Source organism: Anser brachyrhynchus, assembly GCF_964034855.1.
Source record: "Anser brachyrhynchus genome assembly, chromosome: 6".
Classification (NCBI taxonomy): Eukaryota; Metazoa; Chordata; class Aves; order Anseriformes; family Anatidae; genus Anser; species Anser brachyrhynchus.
In genome coordinates this window covers 17,854,028-17,875,695 of record NC_137700.1, presented here as the reverse complement: position 1 = coordinate 17,875,695, position 21,668 = coordinate 17,854,028, and the positions used below count along the sequence as shown (strand labels likewise).

Here is a 21,668-nt window from a genome sequence, read left to right as displayed (position 1 = left end):
CAGACCCCCCTCGGCCTGCGTGCGTGCTGTCGGTTCCCTGCGCCCTTGTTGTGTCTCCGGCTGCGCCGTGCCGGTGGCCTAGCAGAAGGCCGGTGACTCGGAGCTGGGCGCTGGCGGGTGGCCAGCCTGCGGGTGCAGGGGCTGCAGCTGGCCCCACGCCCGGCTCCGCTCCCCAGCCTGCCGCCGCCGCACAGCCATGTGCTCGGCGGAGGATCTGCACGGCTTTTAAAGGCTTCTGGGAGGGGGGGAAGCCAAAAAATCCAAACAAAAACAGAAAAGAGAGGGGGTGAAGGGAGGGGGGAGGCAGCTCTTGTGAGGCTGTGCCAATGCAAGCCAGTGTGCTTTCCACCTCTAAACAAACAAAACAAACCGAAAACCTCCTGAAGAGGAAGGCAAAGTGATACGTCACCTGGAATTTTTCGTGTGGTCTCTAAAAATACAAAACCTGTAGTATTGGCCTTCCTGCACATGTGGCTTCGTGCTCAGCCCGGGGGTGCTGCTGCAGTTGCCCAGGGCTGTGCCGTAGCTGAACTTGCAACTGCGATTTTAAGAAGGGAATGTTTGCCTTTCTCCATCGATTTCAATGATTATCTGTGGTTCTAGCGACTATCTGCAAAATAGGGCACGCTGTGTTACCAGCAATACATGTATCCTGTGGCAGTAAGCCAGGACAGTAATTGAAGGTCATGGATTGTTTGCTGAGTGCAGTGCTGTGCGCTGCCTGTTCCATAGGGGACTGGCAGTGCCCAAGAACAAAGGCAGCTCTGTTTTGCAAGCTTATAGTATGGCTTGTTTGGCAGAGTTCAGGCCTGATTGTGAGACGAAGCAAACAGTAGTTGGAAACACCACTAAAATAATGTGACTATTAAATAAGCTGCTCTAAAGTGTGCTATTTTGTAAATGTCATAACCAAACTTGATACAATTATTTTCCACAGGCTTCAGGACAATTAACTAAAGACACTCATTTTTAAAATTGCTGTTTAAATATGGGTATTAGTGCTTTCACATGGCAAATCTGTGTCGTTGTTCTTTTTTTTAAGAATATACATAGTGCTAAAAATTTAATAGGCTGTAAATATGTAAACGTAATTTTACGTTGCATAAAGGTACTCGATGTTAGCAATAGCACTGGTAGCAGCTTCACCATTTTTTATCCCCTCCGAAAGTGCTTTCCCCTTTAGTGGCTTTTGACTGAGGTCGCCTTTAAGCGGAGCACTTGGACGTGCAGTTGCCGGGTTAGTATTCCAGGCAGAGCTGGTGCCACTTGAGAATTTTTAGCAAAATGCCTCTGTGGTAATGAATAGGTGCTGCTGCACTGGGTATTAATATTCTTTGTTACTAAGTTGCAGTCTATTAATAAAGCTTTGTCCAAACGGGCAAACTTGCCTGTCCTCCAGACAGTCTTGTGATTTGTATTTTAACAGCGTCTGTCTCAGATATTATTAAGGATTGCTTGCTTTGACAGCCCTACTATGTACCACACCGCTACCACAACCTGATCAGTTTGTGATAGCAGAAAGAATGTGCTGTGCTCTGTAATAGGCATAACTCATTTGTTTGCACTTTTACTGGCATAAAAACTAGTGGTAGCACTCATAATTCAGAGAAATGGTAAAACCCCGAAGCTGTGTGAAAGTTAGGAATTTGGTTAAAGGAGGAGTAGTACGTCTTTGGGATGCTCAGTACTTCTTGGAGGTAACCCAAAACGCATTTTAAAAGCTAAACTGAAGATCATGTGACTACAGAATTAAGTAAGTTTGGGGAAAATAAAAAAAAATCCAAACACATACCATTTCTAGACTACTTGGCAAAATCTGACTTCAGGGTATTTCCCTGTGTCAGCTGCTCCTGGTGGGCCAGGCTTTATTTCGGGAGGGAGCGAGCCCAGAGGAAGCCCGTGCGGCTTGCTGCTGCTGGGCAGCAGAGGACGGGCACGCGGTGTAACTGGGCGCCCAAGCGTGGAATGAGGGTGTGTTTTATTCCTTGCTCCTTGCAGGGCCTGTCTTGGTACTGCTGGAAAAGACAGAGTTGGAAAGAAATGGGGTCAAAACGGTGTGGGTGAGGGTTTAGTGATTTTCCCCGCAGCTGTGGCCTGGTGCTGACCGGGGCCAGCATGGTGTGGGGGGGCGAGCTCAGCACTCGTCTGCTCTGCGGGCGGCAGTGGGAGCCTGCACGGCTGCTCAGCAGCCAGGCCCGCCGAGGTGGGAGACAACTTAAAAGGAAAAATCAATAGGAGAAACCGCCTCCGATGGCCTCCCTTCCCAGCAGGAGCCGGTTCTGCAGTTGCGCGGTGTTAGCATGGGCTGGAGCGAGGCCAAGGCACGAGAAGGGGGAGCGTGGGTCCCTGCCCTGCACCCTGTCACGGGCTGGCGGGGAAGAAACCCAGCCGCCGGGGGAAGGTCCTTGGTGGGCTGCGAGCTTCCCCTTCAACTTCAGTCCTCAGCTGTACTCAAGTGCTTTATTATTTCAGACCTCAGCATTTTATAGCATTCCAGTACACCTTCAAGCTTACATCATTTGGAATAACTCAAGATGAGAACAGAGAGGTAGTCATGCATTGATTTCCCATTATTCTCATACTTTCTTGGCAGACGCCACGCTGTATATTTTTTCCATGAAATAAAAAATGTACAGCTGTGCGTGTTTAAAGGGTTCGCAGGAAATAAGTGCCTCCATCCCAGCCTCCTCAGCGCTTTTTTCCCCCTCTCTCTCTGCGAGCTGAGCCCCCGCCGCCTCTCCCGGCCCCGCCGCGCAGGGGCGGCTCGGGCACCATTTCCTGAGGCGCCGCTCCGTGTGCCCGCGCTGCCCGCCACCCTCGCGCTCAGGGGCGGCTCTGGGGGCGCCTCCCCAGCCGTTGGCTCCCCTTCGGAGCCTCGCCGCGTGCCCGGCCGCAGAGCCCGAGGTAAGGCGGCCGCAGCCCCCGGCCCGTTCCCTCGGCGGCGGCCCCACAAAGGCGGCGGCCGGCCTTCCTCCTCCTCCTCCTCCCCCTCCTCCTCCCCTGCCGCCGTCCCCGCCCCCGGCGCGGCCCGGCCCGACCCGGAAGCGGCGCGGCACCATTTTCCCTGCCCTTTCAAAGGCGGAGGCGGGCGCGGAGCTCCCGCGGGCCGGGCCGGGCCGCGCCGCGGGGCGCGGAGCCAGGTGCGTACGGGCGGGGGGGCGGCTGCGTGGGACCCCCCCTACCCCGGCCCCCTTCCCCGGTCCCTCCGTCGGCGCCCCGGGGCCCCCGGCCGCGCTCCTTTGTTCGCCCCGCGGCCGGGCCCGGCCATGCGGGAGCTGGGGGGCGCGAGCCCGGCCGTTCGGCGGCCGTTGGCCGGGGGAGGCCGGTGCGAGCCAACGGCTGGGGCGGCCGCCGGACCCCGCCGCCCCCTGCGCCCCTCGGGACCGGCTCTGCCCCGTCCCGGGGGGCCTCCGTCCTCGCCGCCTGAGGGTTTGGGCTCTTTTTTGTCTTTATTTTTCTTCCCTGCCGTAACTCGTGCCCCTGAGCGCTAGGCACGGCACCCAGCAGCCCGGGGAGGAGAAGTAGGGCTATTTGGGAGTTTAATGATTAAGTGTCATAACGAAAAGGTGCCAGGGTTTGCGCTATTGCAGACTAAACAGCCGGGCTCAAAAACAATACGTGGAAAAGTTTGCTTAATAGCACGCATAAATTACGTTTAGATGAGCTTTTCGATTTTTTGTGTGGTTTAAAGAGGCTCTTGGCTGTGCCGAAGGCTGCCAGCGCTAGCGAATATCGACGCTGCAGGTAGTACCCCGAGAAAGGCCTGCTGGGATAATTTTTATTTTTTTGGGGCGTTCTCTTGGTGGTATAAATCCCTCTAGAGGTAATTTTTTCTCTTTTAAACAACGAAAAAAGAGCGAACGCCCTATCTGTACATAGGAAAATGGGCTCTGAAGCATGTTTTGTGGCACAAGTGCTGGGTGCCAGCCGGCCGGGGCTCAGCTGGGGAGCAGCAGGGGCTCGGCCGGGCTCTGCCCTCGCCCCGCTCAGCGCTGGCCGGGTGCGTGGGCTGCCTCGCCAGGCCTCCAGCTGCTTCATCGCGCTGGGCAGGGCGAAAATCACGCTCTGTGCATCCTCGGGGCTGCTGCTTCGGGAGAGCGGGGCCCGCGGTTGCCATGGGGTGTCTGGAAGGATAAATAAATAGACGACTTGCATTGCCAGGCGTGCTAGGAGAAGCAGTCCGTGAGTAATCGGCAGTACGGGCGAATATTTGATTAATGCCATCAAAATGTTCTGAGGTGTTTTGCTGCGAAGTGATGGTGCTTAGTATTTTCTAAAAATGTGTTTGGGTTTCAGGAAAGTCCCAAACCAGCTGTTACTCGCTGTCTGAGAGCTGGGCCAGGTGCCTCGTGTAGGCAGGTTATTTCTTGTGTGAGCTGGGGTAAAAGCACTGGGGGGTGGGGGTGAGGGAGGTGCAAAGAAAGAAAGAAACTCTCGTCAGTGTGAGGGAGCTTGCTAGCCAAGCAGCCCAAGTGTTTGTGTTCATAGAGCACAATTTGGCCAAGTGGAAGTTTTAATTTGGTGAAAAAAGTATTATTATTTTTTTTAAGTAGCAGCTTAGAAGAGTGCTGGAATCCGATGTCACTTAAAATTGAGTGTGTGCTCGAGCCCTTTGCTTAATTGTGGTCTAGAGGGAGCTGGGTTAACATAGATGGTAAAAGGAAGCTTTATGCAAGCTTGAAAGGGAGGTTTGAGTTTGAAGATGTTTGGTTTTTACTGGTTTCAGCCAGTATGCCTGATTCTCCCTAGACTCGTCCTCCGCTTTGGGAATGGAAAGAGGGAGCGCCTTCCCCTAAAAGCTTGCAGGGAGCTTGTTGGACCTTCTTAATTCTGGTTTCATGTCATTACATGCCTTGCATGCTTGCCTCCGGTAGCTGACTCTTGCCTGCCGTGCTCTTAGTCGTTTTTTCTTTGTGCATATGTGATCCGTGCTGTGAAGTTTGGTCACGTCTTTTGTACGAAGGCTGTTCCAGTCCCCAGCCTGTCCCTCTTTGGGTACCTTGGTGGTGGCCTGCGTATCGCTCTGAGCTGATGGAGTCTGGACTTTGCTTTCCCCAGAAGGCCAGCTTTTTTTAAAGGGTGGGGTTTTGTTGGTCTTTGATAGGGGGAAGGTTTTCTAATAGTGCCTGAAAAATGGCAAGTTGCGTGCAGCTGAGCAGCCGTCCCCATAGGAGGAGGTGTGTGACATGGCATAGTTTTGCTTTATTTATTTACATATTTTTCTTCTGTGCTTGTGGGATAGTCTGCATCCTTCACATGCGTATTTTGGGGGCGTTGGCCTGTCTAGAGGCTTAGATCTATGAAAGCAAATGAGAAGGCATTACGTTTCTCATCTCAGCATAATCATGCTCACAGATCTATATTTGGAACTGGTTCTTTTAATACCAGCAGTAAGATAAACCGGTGGCTCACACATACCTTAATCTGTCGTGTTGTCTAAATCCTGAACGATAACTGCAAGCCGCATTCCACACGGTTTCGTTTCAGCTAATGATGTGGTATGTCCTGTTGTTTGTACTCAGAAACGTGTTTCCTGACCTGAATAATAGGACGGAAAGTTAGAAGGGAATCGGTGTGAAAAAGTAGAGCAGTGTCTGCTTAGGTGCGAGGGCAGACTAAAAACTGAAAGACTACAACATTGACTTTTTTGAAGAAAAGTTTATCCACTTGTGGGTTTATGCACTCCTGCTTTGCGATTTCATGTGAGCTCCACCCTCTCTTAACTCAAACCATTAGCAATACAAGATCCATTCTAGAAAAGTGATGCAAGAGCAAAGGCCCTTTCTTAACTCTTAGAGGTTAAATAATTATTTGCTATTCAGACTGTGTAGTTAGCATATTATCATATTCCTCTGCCCTCCCAGCCCTTTCATCTAGTTACCATGTTACTGAGATGGCTGGCTGCCTGCCTGATAGGTTGTTGGGTGTTTTTTTTTTCCCTTGCTCACACAAGGAAGGTAACAACTGAAGTGAAACCTTAAATAAAATAGAAATGAGAGTGCGGTATGTTAGATCTGAACGTTTGTGTTGGATATATTTATTAGAAAGTATTATGCAGCTCTGATAAAATGCTCTCATTTGTTTAACGAGGCCTTAAGCTCCACAGAGACTTGGGTTATATTTGGACTAATCGCAAGGCAACACCTTTGCAAAGTAGGTAATGAAGCCTGATAAAATGTTGAGTGCGTCTCTTACGACCTCTGTCTGTGCGGCTGACACGTGGACGGGCTGAAGGCAGGTCATCAGCTCTGCAGCTGCCCTGCTGAGGTGGCTTCTGCCAAGTTACGTAAGCGCTATGTGCCTCAGTTTCCCCGTCTGTGAAGGGCGGTAGCGACCCCAGGCTCCCCTGTCTAGCCCGGCTCTCTTGCTGCGGGCTGGCACGTGGACTGGCGGTGTCCTGCGGGGACGGCGGCACCGCACAGATGTTGGGCAGCGTTCGTGCGGCGCGGCGTCTGGTTTGACCTGCCTTTGTTTCTCCTCTTCGGCTCTTCCTCCTTAATTCTGGTCGTAGAGTCGGGGCTCAGAGGGTACGTTTCTTTTTGCTCTTTCCCCCCATCCCTATTTTCCATCGTATCGATTAAGGTTCCTGTTTTTTCTGTTCCTCTGGGTTTGTTCTCCTTACATCCTGCTTGTTCTTTCTGCTGTTCATTAGTGCCTTCCTCTTAGTGCTCGCCGTCTGCCTTCAGAGTTGCATTTTCTCTCCTCCATCCGCTGGGATTTCCTTTTCACCTGACTCATCTCCTTGTGGTACATCCCCGCTCAGTCGCGCTCGCATTGCGCTTCTGTTCCAGGAAACCCTGCCAGCGCCAGCGGGACCGCTCAGCCCCTCTTTGGGGAGAGCTTTTTCCGTCATCGCGCTCCCTGCCCACTCGCCTGCGCAAAGCTTGCTGCGCCTCGCTGCGGGGGGGCCGCGAGAGGCAGGGCGCTTTGTGCAAATACATGTCCAGATGGCACCGAGGGCCTGCTCCGGAGCCTGCTGCTCGCCTCTCTCCTCTCCCCGTGGCTCGCCCTCACTTGGCGTCCCGGATCAGGAGGAGTCCTGCTCCCTGGCGTGGGGCTGGGGGCACGGGGCGAGCTGTCGGGCGAGCAGTTGTGCTGGAGCAGCTGGGTGCTGCAGGGAGGAGCGGCTGCGGGGGAGGACGGCAGCAGTCAGAATAGATGCAGAGACGGGCAGGGAAATGAGATGGTTGACTTGAGGCAAGGTGAACGATTTCAGAACAGGAAGGGGAGCGTTTTCTTGTCTGCAGTTGTTTCCACTTCAGTGTCCTCAGTATAATTACCACTGCGCTAGCTAGTCCTGCAGGCAGAAGGAGAGGATCTGCGTGCTAAGCTGTATGTTTAAGATATAATCGTGCTCCTGTACTTTGAGCTTCTGTGGTAAACACTCTTGCTCAAGAACAATGAGGGAAAGGAAGAATGTATGTTGCAGTTCCATTTTCTTGCTAGTTTTTCCACCAACGGCACAGAGGAAAACCGAAAAACACCGAACTCTCCTTTCTTGTATAAATAGCAATTGTTATTCTGTTTTAACTTGTTTTGATGGAAGAACTGCTATGTCAGTGTTTATACAGTCCTGGGGGCTTGATGTGCCAAGCCTTTTTTAATTCGTTAGTTTTCTTTCTTTTTTTTTCAACAGACATTCAAGCCCTTGGTTGGAAAAAGTGTATACAATTCAATTACTGCAGTAGAATTCCTTGTGGACAAACAGCTGGATTTTATAACTGAAGATAGTGCCTTTCAGCCCTATCAGGTAAGAAATTTGGTTACTGTGTAAGTACTGCTCATTTAGCTTAGTTAAATCCTTGTGTTTGTTAAAAGTCCTTTTTACAGTCAAGTTCTATGTTACAGGAAAAATTTCCTATTGATTACTGGCAGTGAACGTTCCTCATTTTGTGAAAGATTATGTCTGGTTCTGGGGAATTTGATGATGCTGAGGAGTAGTATGCAACTAATATTACTGAACCACCTTTCAAGTGAAATTATCTGATCCCTTTAAAGGTTAATCAGCGCAGTTAATTGTAGAGCAGATAAAAGATAGTATCCATCCTTCTGAAGCCAGGCTTTGCTTTCTAGGCCTTCGCAACACTACATTGATGTTCGACTTACTGTTTCTTTGAGAATGGCTAGCAGAAAATGTTATTTTTTTGAAAAAAGAAAAATACTTCTTCATGCTGTGGTTTCTAAGACTGCTAAAAGTTCTAATATCCTTGATTTTAATGCCTTCTTTGTTAATTAGAAACACATTTGTATATTAATGTGCATGTATTTAAAGAAGAGGAAAAGCAACGATTTTTTTCACCCCTTCCTGTAAGAAGAAGGTCTTAAAAATCTCTTTTATGACAAATAGAAAACCTCGGGTATTTCAGCTTGCTGATTGCAATTAGAATTGCCATAAATTCTTTTTCATGGCTGGGATGGTACACTGCAGTGATACAGAAATAGTACTTTGAGACTTGGAATAACAGATGGCCCTGAATAAATGCTATGTAATTTTGTCCTGACACCCCTTCTTCCCTCCTCCTTCACCAAGATCTTTTTTTCCCAGTACCAAATATAGAGCTAGAAAAAGAGAAGCGACAGAATGCTGGGGAAAGGAGAGGGAGGCTCGCTGTGTGGCAGGGCTGCTGCTTTTGTGCGTCCACGGTGGGGAAGCTGAAGGAGTTCATTGCTTCTCGTCAGGATGAAGTTACATGTTATGACTCGAGCTGCTCTAACAGCCTGGCCTTGCTGAAAAGGACAATTCCCACTATCAGACCCCACGCTTGCTAGTTCAGCCTTCTAAACCAGCACAACCCTGACTTGCAAAAAGGAGGGGGGAAGCATGTTGCTAATGAGCAGAGCTGGGTTAGCAGAGGGTGCAGTGACTGCTGCGGCCTCCTGGAGGGGGGGGTCAGGATGACGCAACGCAGAGTGGGATATCCTCCTTTGGCAGTGGCAGCCTCTTAAATCAGCTGAGCCATGAAGTGTAAATTCACCCTCAGAGTCCAGCCGCAATCTTACAGATTCATTTAACAAAGCAAATACTTGCACTAGCGTCTGTCCTTTGTGTGAAATCTGTCAAGATCATGTCTCTGATAACGTTCATTCTGGTAACAGTAATCAGTCTCCTTTTGGCAATGGATCATTTCTCACAAGATGAGCTGAGCAAAACAAAATGAATCTCTGAGAAGGACTGCCTTTTTTAAAAAACAGTCTCGTTGCCAAGCCAGGCTGGCAGTAACATAATTGTGCTGTATGCGTTTTAGGTCCTTCACATTAGGGAATACTCACTGATAGTCTTAGACGCAGAAGCACTTTAATTTGGGAAGGTGCACAGAAATTGAAGGTGTCATTTTTGAAAATGTCTGTCGTGAACAGCTAGCTATATATCATCTTGGTAGGTAATACTGTAATTAACAGCATTAGCAACTTTGGTTTTAAAAGAGGTGTTCACTAAAAGCTGGGTAGAATGCAGTAGCTCATGAGAAATGTCCCAAATGCAAGCTTCATCTGTCTAACTCTTGGCCTTTTATTTTGGCACATCGAGGGCAACTGCTGTATGAAAGGTGAGGTTGTTCCACCCTTCATGGAGCAAACAGCCGTCTATTAAAGCCTGAGATGGAGACTGCTGATCTGTATCAGTTATAAGTAGCTTGGTGACAACAGAAGCCTAAATTCTCTCTTCATTTTCTCATTACAAGAAGGTTGCTGATGGAGATTCCTTATAAGTAAAAAGACATCCAAAAGGTGTCTTAACTGTGTATTGCTCAGATATCAAATGTAGATGCATGAAAGAACGTTGAGCTCACTGATGAATAGCACAGAGATTTTTAAATTATTATTATTATTTTATTGATGATAAGTTTTGGAAACTACATTCTTAGGTATGTCTCTTTGCAGGGCTATTAATGTCCCATTGCTGAATTCTACAATTTAATTATACAGATGAGAAATTCACTGGATGATGATGTCTTTAAGAGAACAGAAACAATTCTTTAAATGTTAACTGAGTGTTACCAGCAATGCGTTAGACAAAAATAAGAATTTGATCATGAGACTGTTTTCTCCTAAAATACTCCTAAATGGGAAAATTGTCTCTGTTTTGCTTGTTATTTTCAGTTAATTCTGGAAATCAGCCTGCACATTTTTAACTCAAAGTCACTGTAAGGTAGTTTTGTACATTTTTTTTCTTTTTCAGAAGGCCTTCTTTTTCTTTGCCATGAGAACAGATCCTAGATAAATCCTTGTTGAATTTCCTGTGAAAATCTGCTTTCTCAAAAGTAGAAAAAATGGCCTTTTTGTTTCCTTGTTTGGTCTGGAACACTGCTAACTTGTTTTTGAGCAGAAGAACAAAAGTGAGGAATTAATCTTTGCAGAGATGAGTTAACTTTGTCTTTCTAAATGTATTTAGTTTTTGCTTTAAGCTCTCATGGCTGTGCATTTTCAATATGAAGTCCTCAGAGGCCACGGTGATCTAAACACTTTTTTTATTGCCTTTTGCTGCTAGTGCCTAAAATTCCAGTACCTTTCTGCCAAAGCAAACAAAGTTTGAATCTGTGTGGGAAGACTCCATTTCACTTCAGATACAATTCTTAACTACTGAGTAATTTTTCCCATCGTTGCGTGTACTTGTAATATTAGTAGTGGGCAGCAGGCAAGCATTTGGTATGAATTCTGCTTAGATTAGCTCTGATCAAAACACAGTGCTCTGTAACATAACCATTGGGCTAAAGGGCTTCATGAAAAAGGTGGTGCTGTCCGGTTTGAAGGTGACAACTGCTCAAGGCGAAGAAAACAGCACACTTGGCATGCTTTTAGTCTTGGCAGGAAAAACAAAGTTTGAGTAGGCAAAGAAGTAAATTACTCTCGTTACCAGAAGTGGTTCTTCCAGAACAAGAGTAAAGGCACTTTGGCAGGACTTGCTGGGGAATCATGAACCACAGATTCCCATGCCATGTCTGCTCTTTGCATAAATAAACATGTTTCAATTGTTAAGAGATTCAGCAACCTTCATAAGAGCTAGATGAATGTCATTATTAAAAGTAGGTTGTGCAGCTGCACTACACCAGCCTTTTTCCATTTTTCCTGTCTTCACGATGTTTTATGTAGCAAGTATTCCACGGGTGAGTGAATTTGTTCTTTACATCTAAAAGCGGTATGTGACTTTTCTTTTTCCCATACGTCTGCCTTGAATCGTGCCCTTCTCCACAAAAATGCCTCTGAATTGGTGTGTGGTGCCTTAAACTCCAACCTACATCTTGTTTCCGGTGCCTTTTATCTGTGTTGCTTCATGGAGGATACAAACGGTATTATTGTCTACGTGAAACTTGTGTGTGACTGAGAATGACTCATTCATTAATCTGGGTTGGTCAGGCCATTTAGTCATGTAGTTCTTTTTATGGTGGTGACAAGAGGATCTTGAGGAGAAAGCAGATGTAAATGTGTTTGCCGTGGTTATTTTCATGTCATTGCTAAGCAAATTATGTTCCTTTGCAGGAAGTGATTGACATAAAATTTGCAACAAGCATTTTTTTGTCTTAAACTAGCATCTGAAAGAGTGGACTTACATACCATATTTCAAGACTACAGGTTTCTAATATTTTTCTGCTTTGCATTCACAATATATCGTGTATGTTTTGTGATTGCTCACTAAGTAAAACTCAACAAATTTGGTGAGTTTTGTGGTGGCTTTTGCTATAGGTTGAAAATGAACATGCTTCCAAATATATCTGTTACAAAAACATTTTAAGCAAAACCACAATAAGCCTACACAAATGCAGGTATAATGTAAAAAAATAGTTAAAACTAAAATTGTCTTCTGTAATAGTAACAACTTAGCTGGCCACAGAATGGTACAGCTATCTATCTGTCAATTATGTTACACGTAGTAAGGTAAGCAGCAGATTGTGCCTTCAGTTGTTCAAGCGTGGCAGTTTCCTTGAAGGACCCGGGACGGGGCTATGAAGAAGTAGAGCTCAGTGTATGGTATGTGCGATCTCATCAGTGTGGCGTTCGGCCGTACCAGTCACGGCACTGGTGGGTTGGAGTCTGGGCTTTGCGCTCAGCAGCTGTAGCCAGCTGAAGAGCTGAAGCCAGTTGCGTTATGCTTTGGCCAAGCAAATAAAGAATAACAAAAAGCAATTTACATTGTATTTTTCCATACAAGTGTGCAAAGACCAGGAATCAATATGCCTCGCCCCAGCAGTCGGTGCTTTACAGCTCTCTGCCGGCTCGAGCAGGGCAGGGGTGAGCCTGCGGATTGCCCGGTGCTGCGGTCGTGCTGGCTCACTGCCTCCCGGGGCGGCTGCTCCCTGGCGCGGGGTTCGCGGCGCTGCCTCGTCCCGTTTGTGTGTCTGTGTTGGGTTTGTGAGCATGCAGCGCTGGAACAAACGTGCACGGGTAAGGCAGGGCAAAGAATTCAAATGAAGTTCCTTCACAATCGTTACGCTTCCTGCGAGAGGGTATTTCACCACTCAAGGAAGGAAGTGGAAGGGTGTGCACACAATCTTCTGAAAGTCCCCTGCGTATTGTTTTTTGTTTTTTTTTTTTTTTAGGAAGAAAAAAAAAAGGTATCAAGCCAAACACAGTTCAGTTCTTCTTTATGGTGGAATTTTTCTTCAGTCCAAGCTGCTAACTCACATTCTCCTTAAGGACAATTCATGTAATTTTTTTTTCGGACAAGGCTGATTGCCTCAGTATTTCAAAATGGTAAGGTCAGGCTGTCTACTTCTGTACTGAAGGTTCCAGATGTAAAGATACGGCACCGAGAAATCCCCTGTGGGAGGTGTTACATGCAAAATGATAGGTGTGTATACTTTGGTCTCCTAAATGTGCACTGCATGCTTGAGAGCTGACAGATCAAATGTCTAACACACCTTAAAGATTGTTCGAGTAATAATAATAATAAACTTGCCTACTAATCATGAAATACAACCCCAGATTGAGGAACTAAATACTCCTAGATACATTACAAATCCAAGTTCTGTACGCCATGAGGTAAGGCGTGAGAAAAGGGTGTTGTGCAACTCCAGTACTCTCCTTTTCTGTTTATTATGGACAGGTAGTGGGTTTTTCAGGCCTGGATGCTTTTGCATCATTACCTTGCTCATACAAATAAACCAATGGTGTAGCAGGCCTTGTGTAGCAATAACATGTACACATGAAACAAAATCTTAAAGCATGTTGAAACAGGGAGTAAAATAAGGTATCTTTCTGTATGTATTTTAAGCAGCCCATAATCATACAGTGCAGACTTCTTTCAGACTTCTACTTCGGGCTTAAAAATAGCTACTGCAGCTGCAAACTGCTGTTCCCATAAACTTGTACCGCCGCTGACCGGGCAGGCGGGAGCTGCTGGGCTTGTCCCACCCTTTGAGGTTGACACAGGCAGCTCGGGAACTCCGGGTGCCGGCCAGCTGGCGGCTGTGGCCGTCATGTGCTCCGCTCCCAGTTTCGTTTCCTCCGCGGCTGACAGAGAAGCACACAACTTTCTGCATCTTTAACTCTTCTCAGTGTTGTCTTGAAGAGCTGCCTCCCTCCTTTTCCGTGTCTCTGGTGTCTGGACCACCCATCGGCAGTCCAGCTGCCTTTTCTGGCAGCCTTGTAAAGAGCGCTGGTCTGAACAGCTCAATGGCGACGCATCTATGTTTCAGTGTACGTTTCCAACGTGAGGGGAAGCAAAAGGCTAAATCCAGCTAGAAGTGGGTCAGATGACTCATGCCAGTCTTCCCTGCCTGCTACGAGTGTGGGACAGAGAAGACGTTTATCGGAGCAGTTGCAAGGAGAGAGGAGCGAGGCAGAGTCGCACCCTCTATTTGCAGAATGGGGGAGAGAGATGCGTGTTGTCTCCTCGGCCTGCATTTGGGCCTCCCTTCAAAGCTGCTGTGTACCCCAGGGCTTGACCTGTCTTTATTCTCACAGTGGGTGGAATAAAACTGTGCCTCTTTTAGCTTGATCTCTTAAGGAGAAAGGGCTTACTTAGCCCTTTAGCCTGGGTAGGGAACTTCCTGTGTTTGATAGAAATTAATACTTTTTTCACCAGTAAAAGTCCATGGAAATATTGCTCAGAAGAAGGAGGAAGGCTCCTTATCCTTGGTTCTGTGTCCTTTGGTGATTCCAATCTTCACATTTGATTTATTAAATACAAATTTTTTTTCATGAGTGTTTTTTCTTAGGTGACATCTTGACCAACCCCATTTTCATAATGCAGACACACAGTCAGCTCCTAGAAAAGTCAGTTTCACTTTTTTTCATATCCAGCTGGCACTTTGCCAAATAGTTGCTGTCTGCTGGGATTGGGAATTCCGATGCCATGGGGAGCTCTGAAGCTTGAATGGGGGTAAAATCCTGCTGCCCTTGCATGGGAGTGTTTACGTGGGGGAGGGGAGAGCAGTCTTGCCTGCAGTTCAGTTCGGGGGGAGAACTCTCAGTTTATTGAACTCAATTTTTACAAGAAACATTTTTTAGCTTGCGTTTGACCTGATAAATATGATAGCTAATCTGATGAGGTGTTTGTGGCTTTGTTTGGTTTTGCTCCTTCCTCTGATGTAACATTGAACTGTTGATGCATGTGCTGCAGAACAGTACAACACTATAGTTTTTAGTATGCTTTTAAATGGGGAAAGTACAGTATTTTGTTGGAGCAACTTTGCATTGAGAAAACCAAACACCTTCCACAACCTGGGGGATAGGTTGTACAGCTGAGAGATTGGAGGTAATGAATTGTGATGGGCAGGCTTCTTATGTTGTCCTCGCAGGAGGCTGCACATGCTGAAAATCTGACTTACACAGAGATCCATGAATTACTTGAAAGGGGAGGTCAGACTTTGACCTTCTCAGTGTTGTGAAATCTTTATCATCAAAAGGTCTGTGAGGTAGTGTGTTCAATCAGCTTCTGCAGAGGTATGGTAGGAGGGGAAATGGAGTACCCCAGCTAATTGTAGTCCTTACGTGTCTTCATAACTTTCTGCTGTGTTTGGAATGACACCTAGCAGAAGTACTAGTTTGCAGTCTAGGATTTGTGCTCTCTGCAGCCTTCAGCAACTTGCAAGTGCTAGTAGTTGAGCACTGCAGCACTTCCAGATGGAATGGACGAAGTGTGGAAGTGGAGGCCCTTTTTCAGGCCAGACATCTTTGAAGAAACTTGTGATTTTATCCAAACTTGGTTTCTTTTTAAAAAATGAAAGCAAGTACAAATGCTATTTTTTGCATAGATGTTGGAAAAACTTTGCTAATAAAAGTGTGGTATTTGTTTTGATGTTAGAGAGCTTGGTTTCCCGTGTTTTTCCTCATCAAACCTTTTTTCCTAACAGTATACTACATGATTAAATATAGTTCTCTTTTTTTTTACTACCATTGTTTGTAAATACTGATTATACAGGTTTTTTGTCCTGTTCAATCTAGCAAACATTTCCTGTCTTTTGAATGGATTTAAAATTAACTATTCCTGTTTTTCCTTGCATCCCCCTCTTCTTGTGTGTGTCTGCCAGCATTATAGTATTTCAGTATGTTTTTGCTGAGCAAGTGGGTTTGAAGCACATTAATTTCTGTGTATCTCACAAATTATTTCAAATTTTATAACTTTACTAGTGACTTTTAAACACACAGTATAGAAATTATATTTCAACCATAGAGGCTGTGTGAATGTGTTCTTCCCACTGCATTGGTATACAACAAACAAAATCAGGTTAAAGCAGATTTTAGGATACGTAAGACTTTGTAGCTAAAGTATGGTGCTAGGCAAGCTGCTTTTTTTTCCCCTCAAGTGGTGTAATACAGTCTTGAATTATGTTTTTGATAGGAGTTTTTTGGTTCTGTGTGCAAGTAGTTGTATCAATGGACAAGTGTTGTGAAATTGATGAGCATTGTGTCAATTTTAACCACTGAATGACTTTGCCAGGTTTACCCCAAAGTGTTTATTGCAGTAACAACTGAAATACCCGCGTTTTCTGATTAGCAATTTAATCTTTCCTGTCTGCAAGACCATTATTCGTCTGTTCCATAAAAAGGCACGGCCACTGCTTTCTCTGGAGTTGGACAGACCTGCAGCGTTGGTCCAAATATGATGTGCATCCCAGCTGGTCAGGCCCCTGTTATTTATAGGGAAAATACCTAAAATGGCTCCAGCAGGTCAGAACAGAGCCCTTAGCATGAAAAAGTGCTTGTCGATGGCTTCTCTGCTTTGAATATTGTCTTGGAGCAGAGGCAGCATTTCCATGTTTGCACGGTGTTGCCTGCCCAGCCTCTGCACCGTGTCCCTGACACCAGGAAAGTGCAGTCTTCGGAATGAAATTCTGCAAGAAAATGTCCAACTTGTTTTCCCAACTCAGCTTTCCCAGAGCTCCTGAGGAGTTCAGGTTTGGGAGATAAAATTGAGGACATTTGCAGAAGGTTCTGCAGCTGCTGCTGGGCTAAGCTAATGGCAGTTCAAGTTACAGAGCTGAGTGATTCACAGCAGTGATGTGTACTCGAATGAATGTTTCAGGAGGTGGTGGTAAGAGCTTTTCTCAATCTACCACATATTGGATAGTGTTCTGCAGATTTGAATTGAGAGGACTTTGCTTTTTAATACCTTAAGGTTTTAGTTAGCAGCATTCTTGTCAATGAATACCGTCTTGCTAATAATGCAAGGTATAAAAGACATGCTGGAGGTAACTACCCTTAGATAAGAGGAGAGGGAGCTGCTCTGTCATTACATGTGCTGGCAGCGTGCAGCTTTGCAACCCGGCCAGCTGAAGCTGCCGCGAGGGACTTCTGCTGTCCCCGATGCCAGGTAGATGTGTCTGATGAAACTGTCAGTCTCTGAGCAAGAAATGAACTTGTGGCTTGATTTCTAGGGATGTTAGGCTGCCTCTCTAGTGGCCCATTTGTTCAGACCACTGATGATCAAAGGAATAAGCTTCCTTTTTGTTGCCTAAAGGCATCTCCATCCGTACGGCTTGTCCTTGAAGGGATATGGTTTGGAGAGTTGTTAGAAACCTTCTGAACGCTCTTCATGATTCACGAGGTGTCTGGGTCTAGGTTTAAATTTTAATATCAATTTACAAAAGACTTTTTTTTATCTGCTCATTTTGTTACTTTCCTTGTTAGCATTAACTTGTCTCTGCTAATTGTTTGCTTCAGGGAAACGTCTGCACTTTGAGGTTTCTTTTCCCATAGATAGCTGTGGTAGCGGCATTGTGTTGCTTGGTAGGTGACTCAAAGGCTTGGTCCGGTGTCCCCACGTCACTGGAGGGTCGTCGGCCGTGGGGGAGGACCGGTGCTCCACGGCTCTCTTAGGAGCTGAGAAACTAGGAGAAAGCTGTGTATTGCTGAGGTGCTGGGGATAAGCGTGTGGAGTCTGTAGCAACAAGGAGGGAAGCATGACTGAATGGACAGTGAAAGAAAAGCAAGTGTGTGGCTGTGTCCCCAAAATGAGGGAGGAAATGGGCTTGGAGTACTGTTCACTTGAGCTTTATATTATTCTCCGTGCATAAATGACACATGGTTACTGTGGCTTTCTAAATGCAAGCTGTCAGGCCACCAGTTTGGTGGGTAGGAGCCTCTTGTTTGGGGAAGTCGTTAGATCAGATGCTAACAGAGACGTCATGTCAGGAGATTCCGCTTTCCATCCCACTCAGTCCAGCCAAATAGTTTTTCTGTTTCCTTCCTAATCTGCAAATCAGATCAGGACCCAGATTGGAATTACAGTGACAGCACTTTGTCCCAGCTGCTCAGGGGGAGGGTGACATAATCCATCAGTGTAAGGGTCATCTCTTCTCTTTAATCCGTGGTTTTCAAATGTGGGACTGTTGTAGAAGTTACCAGAGCGGTTTCTAAGTTGATTGTGGCAACATCTGCCTGGCTCAGGTTTGCTTTTGCTTCTGCATTGATGGCTGCTTGCTTCCCTGCTGCATGCTCGTTCTGTGTGCTGCTCTCGTCTTCCTTTTGTCTTTCCATCCTGGATTCTCATCTACAGCTGTGGGATTAGTGAGCTGACTTGTAAAAAAGCAGGTTTTTCAACATGCGTGTTTCACCTGAGACATCGGTAGTCTTACAGGAAGGCAAGTACCTCTGTTTGTTTTTGTGTTTGAGAGTTAAAATTCTTGATGATGAGCTAGATTTTCTTCTGTGTAATTTATGTTCCCAGGTTTAATACATTTTTCATAGCATAATCTTTCGTAGTTTTATATTTTTTCTATAGATTTTTTTTGGTGTTCTTGGGGATGTGAATTATTCTAGCAGAACTGAACTAATCAGTGCAATGATGCTTTTTCAAGCCTGAAATCATGATTTGGAGAAATGTGCACAGCCCTACTCCCCCTAATTCTCAAACCTGATAATTATAATTTAAAATCAGCGTCAACTCTTTAATTGTACAGATGAAATGAGGAAGGAAGTAAGGGTGTGTGGGGACAAGTATTAGGCATAAGGAAGAGTGGGGAGCAAAAGAAAAATTATTGATAGCTTTTCCTGACAGATGTTAAGTTCACTGACAGTTGAAATATTACTAAATTTTTGGGCTTCATCTTCTTTTCCTGTAGCGTCAACTTTCTATTCATAGGTAGGTACTGCTGTTACATACTGAAAATAACCGGCAGTCTTAAATGTATGTGGTCTAAGATATCTATACATATTTGTCCCTTTGTTAACAACGCGTTCGGAGCCTCTTGTAAAATGATAAATGGTTGGTGTTCCCTTACTGTGCCTGCGCAGGTAGGGCGAGCGCGGTCCCTGCGTCACATCCATGCACCTGCAGGCACGGCTGGCCTCATCCTGACTTTGATCCTGGTCTAGGGGCCAGGGCTGTGCCTTCAGGCTTGGCTTGACCGGTTCAGATGTAGCCCAGCAGCTGCTGCGTTGGAATGAGGCAAATGGTGACCGGGCACTCAGCAGCACCAGAAAATAGGTCAAGTGTGGGCTGGGTTTACATAGAAAGCACTAACGTCGCCTGGTAAGCCTGAGCCTCTCCTCTTCGCTCAGACAAAGCCGTTTAAGGTAAACTGGGAAGTTAGCATCTCCCCCCAGAACTTTTCAGCCTTCTGCCGGTGGCCAGGGACTTGTCAGAAAGCAGCGAATTAAAAAGAACACACCGGTGGGCGATGCACGCGCACACAAAGATGTGCGGACCAGCAGATCTATTAATTTTAGTTGCAGTTAAAGTTAATTTTTGCTTTGTAGGGATTTGCCGTGGTCCATTTGGCCATGGCCACACCTGCTCCAGGTGATGCAGCTGGTGCCAGTTGCTGCCAGTTTCTCTGCTCTAGATGAATTCTCATCTTTTGCCACTGAAAAAAAAAAAATCTTGTGGCATGGCACAGGGACGTTACCAATTCATAGGTAATGTTTTCTGAAGAACGTTGATAACCTGCCTGTCTAGATTTTATGTCACTGTTTCCTGGTGGTTTTATTTTTTAAGCTTGGCATCAGGCACAACAGTTTGAAGGTTTGTTAGAAAAGATTGTAACCACAGAAAGGTTATTACAGATAGTGATATAATCAGATATATGTCACGTGATATAATAAGTGAAAGATAGAAGAGAAAGGAAGAGGGAATAAACGAAGGCTAGTTATCAAGGAATGAAAGGAGAGGATTGTGCGCACATTTTGGATGAGCAAAAGGATGCACGGACGTGGAATTCTTATGAATATACATTTGGGAAATCTTCAAGGTGAAATGACTTTTTTGAGGCATCTTTCACTTTGTTTTGAAGTATGCAGGTATGGATAAAGTCAAAGGGCAATATGCCAAACAGAGTGTCAAATGACTTAATGTAATTCTCACTGTGCAGTAAGCTCAAGCAGTGTTGATAAGTTGTGTGGTCGGAAACATGGGGAAATCTGAGCAGACAATGATTTGAGCTGGGTAAAATGCATGTGATCAGGAAACTGAAGGTTCAAGCTCCTGACTCTTTGATCTCGAATTTTTCATGTGCACTGTTTGAATTTAAATGTGGTCCCTCTACCATTAAAGTACTAATGAAATGCTTATTTTAGTGTGCAGTTCATACTTTGTCAACATTGTAAACATGACTCTCAGGTTGGTTACATACTAGTTTTCATTTGATTCGTGTCCTAAATCATCAGAAAACCTCTAAGCAGCCAGAGGAAGCTATAGTTAATTAAGCCACAGATGGTGAGGACTAATGTGGTGTTGACCTTTGTGAGGACTGCAAAATCTACTTAGTCGTTCTCTGTAAAACGCTAGCTGAAATGAGTTCCTACTGATACTAAAAAGATGTCTTTTATGCATTGAAGCCAAGTGTAGACACTGTGGCTAAGGAAGGCGCTCTCCCAAGTAAACGTTTGCAGGTTTTACTGCATGACGTGTGTTGAGACTTGGTCTTCAAGGCTTCACTTTAAGCCTTCTTAGTGCCAAAAGCCACAGTTTTTCCAGGGCTGGTTTTCCTGGAATACATATCGTCAGTTCTTCTCCTCTCCTTCACTGAAAAGGAAGGGTTGACAGCTGATGGTGGAGTTTCCACACCTTCCTATATGCAGCACACAGGCTGTGTTTTCGGGGGGGTGGGTGGGAGTTGTACTTGAATGCACTCATGAGTTTTTGTTTCGTGCTCCAGGCTTTCACCTCTCAATTTAATGAACTTGTTTCCGCCCCTCAAGGTTATGAAGAGTGACTTTAAAATATAGTTTAAATTGCTGAGGAAACATCTTGGTTTAATAGCACAAGGGTTGTTGGAGAGCTAGAGAGCTGCGGAAGTGTTCCCACCACAGACGTCCTGCTACCCAAAAAGGAAAAGGAGCCTGCAATCACTCGAGCCTTTCAGAAGGAGCTTTGTGTGCTGCCTGTTGGACAGCATGCAGATTCTGGTCATCCACAGATGCCTGTCAGTATCTCAAACAGTATTTTGTTTGTGGATGGAGCTCAAAGGCGAATTCTCTATGTATTTAGATTTTGACTTGTTTTTTCTGTGGATACTTGCTTTGAAATTCCTGTTTGAGTTGTGACTGAAAGGAGTTTAGAAGCGCTGTGAGTGATCTGTACTTGTTCACCTGTGTACTTTCTTCACCTGTGTCAGCAGAGATCTGTAAGACCTGCCATAGGTTGGCAAACTTCAGGTAGTTGTATTGCTTCATGTGACTGGCTCCCACGAGCGCAGGAAGAGTTATTCCTACTGTATTTTTCTGGCCCATAAGCCCTTTGTCTTCTGTGCAGTATATAGTCATTCTTGGAGCAGGGACCACTGCTGTATGAAGTATATAAAGAACATTCTACAGTATATTTAAAAAATAAAATTGCAGTCCCATTTATTTGCATTTTGATTTGCATTTCATAAGGGCTTCAAATCAGCATTAACATCTTTGTGGAGAATATATTCCAAAACTTGTAGAAAAACTAGTCTGAGAGAGGCACCATATTTATTTTTGCGAATAAAACTCATTTCAAATGAGGAACATGCTATAGAGGAAAACCCTGCAGGGCATTTAATTCTTCTGTGGGTTAGTCTGTCGATCTTTCCAGTCCAGCCAAGAAGGAAGGGAAAACTGAAAGTCTTAATTGCCAAGGTTTAAGTCAATAGACAAGAGTTGTATTTTCTTGAACAACATACGTGCAGGTTAAGGGAAAAGACTGCGTACTGCAGAGGAGTCATTTGCTCATCTTCAGTTCTACGACAGAGAGGAGACTGCGAGTCATCAGCCTTCTGCTCATTGCCCTGTCTGGTTTTGCTAAAGTTTGGGGTATGCAGTAAACC

General features: G+C 45.7%; 1 protein-coding gene across 6 annotated transcripts in view; it reads left to right on the top strand.

Moving 5' to 3' along the window:
* The window catches only part of JMJD1C (jumonji domain containing 1C), a gene marked incomplete at its 5' end in the record, with an annotated part of 157,836 nt that overhangs the window by 94,440 nt on the left and 41,728 nt on the right, over positions 1–21,668 (top strand). For 2 of the 6 annotated variants that reach the window (XM_080597433.1, XM_080597430.1), the window contains 2 exons: positions 1,618–2,904; positions 7,637–7,750. Coding sequence is in view for 1 of the 6 variants with exons in the window: in XM_080597428.1 (XP_080453554.1) it covers positions 7,637–7,750 (114 nt within the window). Of the gene's footprint in view, positions 1–1,617; positions 2,905–2,992; positions 3,141–4,399; positions 7,203–7,636; positions 7,751–21,668 lie in introns of those variants that run through there. The other 4 variants (XM_080597432.1, XM_080597429.1, XM_080597431.1 and 1 more) reach the window with 3 other exon arrangements.